The 9,968-nt window shown below is 40.3% G+C and overlaps 1 protein-coding gene across 2 annotated transcripts in view; it reads right to left on the bottom strand.

Moving 5' to 3' along the window:
* Positions 1 to 2,259: 2,259 nt before the first annotated feature.
* Positions 2,260 to 9,968, bottom strand: part of LOC118788995 (collagen alpha-2(IV) chain-like) — an 87,410-nt gene continuing 79,701 nt past the window's right edge. For both annotated transcript variants that reach the window (XM_036545255.1, XM_036545256.1), the window contains 7 exons: positions 9,666 to 9,827; positions 9,459 to 9,557; positions 6,273 to 6,419; positions 4,943 to 5,059; positions 4,385 to 4,576; positions 3,836 to 4,122; positions 2,260 to 3,329 (listed from right to left, as the gene is read on the bottom strand). In XM_036545255.1, coding sequence (XP_036401148.1) covers positions 3,075 to 3,329; positions 3,836 to 4,122; positions 4,385 to 4,576; positions 4,943 to 5,059; positions 6,273 to 6,419; positions 9,459 to 9,557; positions 9,666 to 9,827 — 1,259 coding nt within the window. In that variant the 3' untranslated portion in view covers positions 2,260 to 3,074. The remainder of the gene's footprint in view (positions 3,330 to 3,835; positions 4,123 to 4,384; positions 4,577 to 4,942; positions 5,060 to 6,272; positions 6,420 to 9,458; positions 9,558 to 9,665; positions 9,828 to 9,968) is intronic.

Here is a 9,968-nt window from a genome sequence, read left to right as displayed (position 1 = left end):
ATAGGAATTTAAGTGGAGACAGTGTGGGAAAACCTCTGCTCAAAATGACATAAGGAATGCAGTTTGTATTAATAGATGTGAGACTTACACTATGGTTACATAGGAATTAAATATAGGCTACATGTGATCACTGAAAGGTATCACTCCAGTAAGATGTGATAAAAGATTTATAAAAGAAATTTCACATGGTGAAGGTGGAGTTCAGAGATTGCCTCAGGCAATCAGTAGGGGATTACACTGAGTTGCCAGTTAGTGGAATTTGGAAATTGATTTTATTAATAAGATGATCCCAGCATTGTCATGTTTTATGATCTCAATTATGTTATGTTTGGCTTTTATGTTTGCTTGTTTTTTACTGTATTTTTTTTACATTTCTTGTATTCTATTCTATATTGTAAAATAGGTAAAATATTTAAGGTATACATTTTATATTGTATTTGCCTCCAATTGTATATTAAATATTAAAGATTCTCAATTTACAATTAAGTTTTTGTGCAAGGCCTCTCCCCAACTTATTTAGAATGTATTTGTCGTGGACTCACTTTTTTCACAAAACGTTCTCTTTGAAATTGACCAAAATGTCAAAGATTCAAAGAGTATAAAGCACTCAGTTAAAATTGAATAAAGGTTTCTTACAAAATGTCACTGTTTTCAGTGAGGATACTGGTCTTTAATTTTTAAGCTTAGATGCAATATATGATGTCACTTGTAGGACTTTAGAACTTTATGGGCTCAAGATATCATTATGACACATCAGGTTTGAATTTTCTCTAACACTGATTTGAAGTTATCCAATTTTTGTTTTAAATGTAGAAGGCCGAAATCTAAACAAATTGTTTGGAGAGAGCATGCCTTGTTTCTGGAATCTCCCACAAACTCTCATAACTGTGGTCTTAAGGTCTTACTATGCATCTCTCCTTCACTTTAAACTGCTTGTCATTTTCATTTACAACCTTCCTCTCTTGTTTCTCTCCATCATACAGCTGTGTGATCATGTAAGATTTTTCATGTAATTGAGGATTTGCCTGCCTGGTTTTTAAGTATTACTCATATTTCAGTAATTGAATTTGAATTGAGCAGCAAGTTATCAGATCTTTTTTGGTAAGACTGAAGCTGTAATGTCATTAAATAAGACTGCATTGATAGACCACAATTGTAGAGTTTAGGATGTCAGTTTTGTATTCCTGTGACAGCTTTATATAAAAAATTATATAAATGATAAATATAAATTAAATATAACAATGCATTTCCCCAAAACTAATACACAGCTAAATAGTGACATTTTGGTTGTCTTTCCATCTCATTCTGCACTGATTTCGCAGCTGGCTTGATTGCAGTGGATTAGAAATTGCACATGCAGTGTGTTATGTCTGTTCTCAGGCAATTACAGTATTAATGTTCATTTGCAGTATAGAGATTACAGAATTGAAATGACTGCCTACTCACTTCTCTCATACACCTGCACTCTCTTCAATGGCTTCCTGATGCTATACAGATTTCCTTAAAAATTGCATGCTGCTGTTAATATTTCTGCTCTGCCTCATCCACAGTCCATCATTCATACAAATCACATTTTGTAGAACATAGTGTTTGTTTGGAATATTTTACAGTTTGAATGTATTCAATAAGAGAAAATGTAGAATATTCTTCTTATATTATTTTTACTCTTCTTCATCTCAGTGTCCCTGGATAAGGATCAGATAAGCGACTTTAAATGTCATCTTTTTTTCCACAGATCTTGTTCCACGTACTTCCTTCCTGTCAAACTTGACCCCTATTCATTAAATTTGAAGTGTAACTGCTAATGGATTGTGGAGAAACAAACAATACTTGCATGCAGAGTGATCTCATGTGATTAAAGCCATACAGACACACATTAGGATCTGATTAGATCTAACAGCCAGGTGGTTTACCCATAATGTGTGTGTGTGTATGTGTATGTACCTCCGCTACTGTCAGCCCCTTTAACTTGTACCTTGAATGTGAAGAAAATGCAGAAGTGTATGTATGTAAGAGCAAAGAAAACTGATAACAGACTACAAAACAAAGTGAAAACATTTATTTGTTTGTAATCCAATCCCAGTAAATGAAATGGAATTATAGGACTCCTTCAGAAAATGACATCAAACTTCCCACTGAAACAAATATATCAAACACTGGTTTATAACACATTTACACAAGAGAGGTTACAAACATTTTTATGTTCTTGTATTATTCCTACACTGTATGACACAGATTAACATATTCAAGTTTGGAGTGTATAGCTTGATTTGGTGGATTTTAGAGTTAGTGTACTCTTCTGTGCTGATGAAACGCTAGCAACACAGATACAGAGATTGTCAGTGCATTATCAGTAACTAACAGAAGATTTATGTGGTCAAATCCCAGAACTGATGTTGTATTTCTAGCATGCTTTGTTTAGCAAGATTTAATTTAAAGACTCACTTTTAATATTGCTGAAATATAATGGGTCCAGAAATCACAGTCTTATTTATTAAAATTATTTATTAAATGTCCTTATTAAAATCAGATAAATCTTAGAGCACCTTTTGTGTAAAAAGAAAAAATGGTTTAATACTGAAAGTAACATTTGTAATTGGTGTTAACTGCATACAGTCTCATTTGGAGGCCCCCAGACCAAACATCATGTACAGTCCATTGAGGGACAGTGGTTAGCGGTATTGGAAAATTGCTAGATGCTGCTTATACCAAAAAGCAAACTACATTAAAAGCAGTGCACAAATTATTTGCATCGTTGACTTTAATCTGTTTAATCTTGGGGTTGTTAATGTGGTCGAAACACAAAGCTGAGGTAATAAGTTAATTAATTTAAGTCACTCTGGATAAGAACATCTGCTAAATGCCAGTAATTTAATGTAATATAAGTTATATTACTTATATTAAATAAGCACCATTATGAAGATAATGTGAGTACAGAAAACCTTTCTTCCTAAGAGTGTCAAACTTCTGGTCCTGTTCTCACTGGGGCAGAACAGTTCTGTACCTCATTGTGCTTACAGTTTTTCAGCCTTGCCTGTGCCAGGGCCGTGGCTAGTAGGAGCAGAATTTTTGGGTCACAGGTTCTTCATGCACACCTGGCATCGGCTGATTCGAGACAGGAGCTGCCCTGCCTTCAGCATCTCAGTGCCCGGTGAGCTCTGGAAGGACTGCTCAATGGAGGTCAGCCAGAAGCTGTGCTTGTTGGCAAAGTAGTGGCAGGTCCCTTTGGCCCCATTGCACTCGATGAAGGGTGTGGTTCGGAAGTCTTCCAGGCAGGAGCCTGGCGACACCAGGGACTGGCCACCACCCTCATCACCAGCTGCCGTATGCTGCAGGGGGTGGGGGCACAGGGTTACATTTTCATTTGATTTTGGTTTGTGCAAATAATCTGTGCAGTTTATTGGAACTGAGGTCTCAACCACATCTCTATACTTTGATCCCATAGACTCTATCTATGATGTAACAATGACATTATTTTCTATGAACATGATTTCCCATGCACTATACAATATGTATGGCTTTCATACCACTTCTGGCAACCATATATAAAAAAGTTGCGCATTAAAAGTTAAGCATGCTATAAATAGGGGCGAGTGCTAGGAATCAAAAAGACCATAATAAGTTGGAGTGAATTGGTTATTGAGTCATGTCAGGACATCCACTTTAATTGACAAACTATACAGTATACAAATTTTTTTCAATGTAATCATTGCTATCTTGCAGAATTGGCAGGAATGGGACCCGCTCAGAACTGTGGTGCTTCTCTTCTCTGAAGAGTCAAACTTTGCGCCTGCAATTTGTTTTAAAATGTACTGGAAAAAGATTACTGACTCACCATGAGGAAAGAATAGCCAATCCACAGACTGCGCCAGCCCACAGGACATTGTGGGATAGTGGTGTCCTGGCTGTGGACTGCAATGGCCACGGAGGGCGCCTCGCACACAGAGCAGCGGCTGATGTAGGGCTTGATCTCCGCCTCCTCCACAGGCATCATGGGAATGGGGGCAGTGGTGGACAGCCAATAGGATTTGTCATTGCGGCTGGCATAGTAGCAGATGTCACCGGGGTTGCAGTAGAGAAAAGGCATGGTATTGAAGCGAGGAAGACAGGACCCAGCCAGGCCTGCATGAATATAAACACAGAAAAAAGGTAAATATCCAACTGCACTTAATGCACAGAACAATACACAGACAGACTGTGACTCTCTAGTGGACTGTGCTGGTAAGCAGTAAGTAACAGTTTAAACTGATGTCTGCCATTTTTGCCACAAACTAGCATCACTCATCCTACCTGGCAATGGGAATATATATAATGGCAGAGATCCTTCTCTCATGTACGCTATTAGGTCAGTATGAGGTGATGGTGTGTCTTTGTGGGGCCTCACCCAGGTCCTGGTTGTGTGCTTTCTCCTGGCCCTCAAAGTACAGCAGGCTGTACCCATCCCACAGCTTGGACATGCCCACCGGGCACATGGGAGTCTGTTCTGATTGACTGTGCTTCACCAGCAGGTACCCAACACTCACACTGCGGCCTGGCATGCCAGGGATACCGGGGACACCAGGACGCCCTGGATTCCCTGAGAACAGGTACCAGGGAGGAAGAGAAAGAGAGTAAAATCCAGAGACATTTTCTTTTTTCCTTTGATGCAGAAGATAGGTTATAATGCAATAAGACTGGCAATCTGGCTTTAGTTTAAGAGCCATTACTTTAGTTGAGTTCAGTGTTAGAGGTATTTGTGTATTTGTGTAAAATCCTGCATATCTCATTACAATTCTCCCAACCTTCTACCCAACCATTTCACAGTCATATTCTTTATAATTCTTAACTAAATCCTATTTCATAAATCCTAAGCTATTTCATAATTAGCCATCAAAATCTTCACCATAATCAGACCCAAAATAAAATACCTCTGATCCACCCTGTTCTCCTAGCACTTCCTTACCCTCAAGACCTTGGATACCCTGATGTCCGGCCTGTCCAGGGTTTCCTCGGTAACCTGGTGTCCCAGGTGTGCCACTTACTCCGGGCATGCCCTTCTGTCCTCGTGGCCCCATGAGCCCTGGGGGTCAGAGGGCACGTTATCACTAGGCATGTGCAGAGAGCCCAGGATTTGTATTTGTATCTGTATTTGTTGAGGTAGCAAAATTATCTGTATTTGTATTTGTATTTGCATAAAAGTGGAAATAGGTGTAACAATCCTGTTTTTGTTTTTATTACACTTCTAATTTTAGGATATTAAAGTGTTAATATAAGTGTTCTTGAGCCTGTCAAACTATAGATCTTGCTGTCTGAAAAAAGGAGAGTAGCCTAACAGGCTATGCAAATATCTCAATCCACATCAAGTAGGGTTGGGCCGATGGACGATGCCAACACTCACTGGTGCTTCACCCATCTCTGGGGTCCCTCACATCATGCTTCACCCATCTCTGGGGTCCCTCATATAGCTCACACACTGGACATACCTCCGATAGCCTCATGGCAAGCCATCCTGTTTGTAGCGAAGGGCAATAGCAGTCACCCCACCCAGCCTCAAACCCGGGTCTACGGGGTACCAACCATGCAACTTTGACTGCAATGCCAAAGAGCCAGGCTCTTTGGTATGGCAGTCAGAGCGCATACTCAACCATAGTGACGGCACTCCGTCACACTTGGCCTGCATATTTAACTATATTCCATGTTTAGGAAAAATATAATCAATGAATTATTAATATTATAATGACTAGAGGAAACTCTTGCTGATTTATGTTTTAATTAGCGTTATTAAGCTTCTCATAGTTTTCAGTTAGCATTTGCTATATTTTTTAACATTAAATCGTTGTTTCCTCAAAGCTAAAATTAGGTAGAATTTTTCCAATCTAGTGTTCTAATTGCTTTTTTTTTTAGCTTTTTTTTTTAGCTACACGCTAAACATTAAATCACACTGGTGTGACCGTACACGCGAAAGGGTTTAAAAAAAGTTTGTCTTTTTAACAGTGGATTTTCTTTTTCTCTTTAAATATAATTCAACTGAAAAACAAATAACCCTAACCGCGCTCACAGTTATGAGGAACACCATCTATTTGAACACCATCTATTTTCTTTCTTTCTTTCCGAAAACAAATAATTTTTAAAATATTTATACGAAATAAATATTCATAAAAATCCACTATTTGTGCTTTGCCGAATACCGTATTCGGATTTGGCTCCATCCCTAGTTATCACACAGGCAAAGAGAGATGGATGTGCTGCATCTCATACCCTGACCAATTCCACTGAGTGCCAAATCTCTTTACCTGGATCTCCAGGTGGCCCCTGGGGGCCATTCACCCCATGGAATCCTTCAGGGCCCCGAATTCCTTGAGGTCCAGGGGGGCCCCTTTCTCCAGTCATTCTAGATGGGATGGATGCCGGACCCTGAGCACCGGGGGGCCCAGGTAAGCCTGAGGGGCCCCATCACAGAAACATGCTGGTGAGATGCTGATGATGCATTAAAACCATGCACACACAGTCCTTAAAACTGAAACTACTTTATTTAAGCCATGTTTACAATGAATCCAGTTGGCAATAACCCACATTTACCTGAACCACATTTGCACCCTGTACCCACTTTACAATAAACAATATTTACACTGAACCCCACTTTACATTGAACCGCACACACACTATATGGACAAAAGTATTTGGACACCTGACCATTACACCAACAGGGACTGTAATGACATTGTATTCAAATACATATACTTTAATATGGAGATGGTCCCCCTTTTGCAGCTATAACAGCTTCCACTCTTCTTGGAAGGTTTTCTACAAAATTTTGGAGTGTTTCTGTGGGAATTTGTGCCCATTCATTCTGTAGAGCATTTATGAGGTCAGGCATTGATGTTGGAAGAGAAGGCCTGGCTCGCAATCTCCATTCCAGTTCATCCCAAAGGTGTTCGATGGGGTTGAGGTCAGGGCTCTGTGCGGGCCAGTCAAGTTCTTCCACACCAAACTCATCAATCCATGTCTTTATGGTCCTTGCTTTGTGCACTGGGGCACAGTCATGTTGGAATAGAAAAGGGCCTTCCCCAAACTGTTGCCACAAAGTTGGAAGCATAGCATTGTCCAAAATGTCTTGGTATGCTGAAGCATTAAGATTGCCCTTCACTGGAGATAAGGGGGCTAGCCCAAACCCTGAAAAACAGCCCCATACCATTATCCCTCTTCTACCAAACTTCACAGTTGGCATAATGCAGTCAGTCAGGTAACGTTCTCCCGGCATCCGCCAAACCCAAACTCGCCCATCTGACTGCCAAGCAGAGAAGCGTGATTCATCACTCCACAGAACATGTTTCCACTGTTCCACAGTCCAGTGTCAGTGTGCTTTACACCACTCCATCCGACGCTTGGCATTGGACTTGGTGATGTGAGGCTTGCATGCAGCTGCTCGGCCATGGAAACCCATTCTATGAAGCTCCCGCCGCACAGTTTTTGTGCTTACATTAATGCCAGTGGAAGTTCGGAACTCTTCGGCTATGGAATCAGAGCGCTGGTGACTTTTACGCACCATGCGCCTTAGCAGTCGTTGACCCCGCTCTGTAATTTTACGTGGTCTTCCGCTTTGTGGCTGAGTTGCTGTTGTTCCTAAACACTTCCACTTTCTAATAATATCACTTACAGTTGACCATGGAATATCCAGCAGGGATGAAATTTCACGAACTGTCTTATTGCAAAGGTGGCATCCTATCACAGTACCACGCTTGAAGTCACTGAGCTCTTCAGAACAACCCATTTTGTATCACAAATGTTTGCAAATGGAGACTGCATGGCTAGGTGCTTGATTTTATACACCTGTGGCAACGGGTCTGATTGAAACACCTGAATTCAATAATTAACAGGTGTGGCCAAATACTTTTGTCCATATAGTGTATATTGAACGTATTTTATACGGAAAAAAATTTACACTGAACTCGCATCACAATGGGCTATCACTGAGGCCAAAAGTTTTGTCCCAATAATTTACTGCATATATTTCAATCTACCAGCCCCAAAGGCTCAATATAGCTTCAGTTTCAATATACTTTAAATGCTTATGCCATTACTGTACCTCAGTTTTCTCAATGAATCATTTAATTACCATAAATTAAGTGTAAATGTAGATTGACAGTGATGTTTGCATCAGTTAATGTATTCTTAAGCAGTGCAACAATTATGTAAACATTCACCAGGGGTGTGTGTACCCATTAGGTTTTTCTTTCTTGGTGTGAAGACATTGACTTAGTACAGTATCAGTTTTACTTACAACACTAGACTATACAAAATAATCTAAAGCAAAAAACAAACAAGCTGCTCACAGCAGGAGCCTCTGAAATAAACCAGTGAAAAGCCCATGTGAATATCATATATTCAGCATAGTGAAAGAAAGAACCCATGCTATACATTTTGTGGTTAAATGTGATCAGTCTTTCATGGATTCATGATACTGTGAAATCCATGACAGAAAAGCAAAAATTTTCCCTCTGTCTTTTACAAAGACATACTCCTCTTAGCATCAGTAATAATATGCCATTAGCTTTTCTGAAACCCTGTTGCATGCTTTAATGTGTTGACAGTGTAATATTCTGTCTCTGCAGTCCATCTGCTGTGCCAGTGTTCTATATTCATTTGTCAACTGATCAGTTTATTGTGGATTTTGTGGATGCTGAGGGATATATTCACTTTGAACAAACACATCTATCAAGTTATGAGTGACACCCTTCCCTGACTTTTACATTTTTGTGATTTTAAATACCAGTCTATGAGTCTCTTGTGTGTGACTGAATGATATATTGCAAATTGCAGAAAGTATCCATCAGTGTGCAGTACACTTACATTTACATTTATTCATTTAGCAGACGCTTTTATCCAAAGCGACTTACTTTACATAGTTTACAGTTCTTTACAATGTTATCCATTTATACAGCTGGATATTTACTGTATGCCATTAATATAATGTTTTGTTACACTTTATCATTACCATTATGCAATTTATAGTGTTGTGTAATTTTTCACATGCTTGTGCTGTTTGAGGCTGGAGGGCCTTTGGGATAAGGACTCCAGTACAGGTCTGAAAGCCCTTCAGGCCCTAGTAATGACTGTTGCCCAAGGACTTCTTTCTGTAAACACACTCCTGCTGCCAGACCAGACTGGCACAATACAGCCAAAAGCAAGGCCAGGGCAACAACCAAGCATTATCCCAAACTTTCCACGTACTACAGAAATGAGTCACAGTCCCCTCCACAGTACAGAACAGACAAACAGAAAGAGGAAGGCAGTTTGGCATTTTATACCTAACTTTTAATCCATTTTTATGGAAAATGGACAAACCTCCTGTGTTCACCCTCTAAAAAAGCATGCAGTTCTGTTTTTCCAGGCTTTAGCATAAAGACCGTCAGACAGCTAGTCAGACAGTCATTCAGTCAGTCAGTCAGTCAGTCAAAGGGCATATGCAACTGCATTACCTGGGAATCCAGTGTCTCCTTTTGGACCAGCTGGTCCCCTGTCTCCTTGGAAACCAGGCCGACCAGGTGTTCCTATCATCCCCAGTGCTCCCTTCTCACCTGCAAAGACAATCATGCCCATTTATACCACTCCTTCATGCATTGTTTATTCCATCAGTAGGGGGTCATACCCATCCTGGGACAGTGGGTTTTTGGAGTTAATGTTACCTTTTTTCCCAGCCACTCCACTCTGTCCTGAGACACCTGGCTGTCCTCGGTCTCCCTGGATACCTTTCAAGCCCTCCCGTCCAAAGAATCCTGGTAAGCCTCTTTCCCCCTTGGCTCCAAATGGAGAGGGTATGCCTGGACCCCCTCGAACCCCAGGGAAACCTGTGAGACCGGACAAATACAAATCAGTCTCCAGCAACACCTCAAAGTTAAAACCTTGTGACAACTGAAAGTCTGTTTTGCAATCAGCTACTGCAGGCTTTGGTTTACTTGGCAATAACCATAAAAATCTTTTCATGACGT

Source organism: Megalops cyprinoides, chromosome 14 (assembly GCF_013368585.1).
Source record: "Megalops cyprinoides isolate fMegCyp1 chromosome 14, fMegCyp1.pri, whole genome shotgun sequence".
NCBI classification, from domain to species: Eukaryota; Metazoa; Chordata; class Actinopteri; order Elopiformes; family Megalopidae; genus Megalops; species Megalops cyprinoides.
The sequence above is the reverse complement of the archived record's forward strand: the minus strand, read 5'-3'. Positions and strand labels throughout refer to the sequence as shown.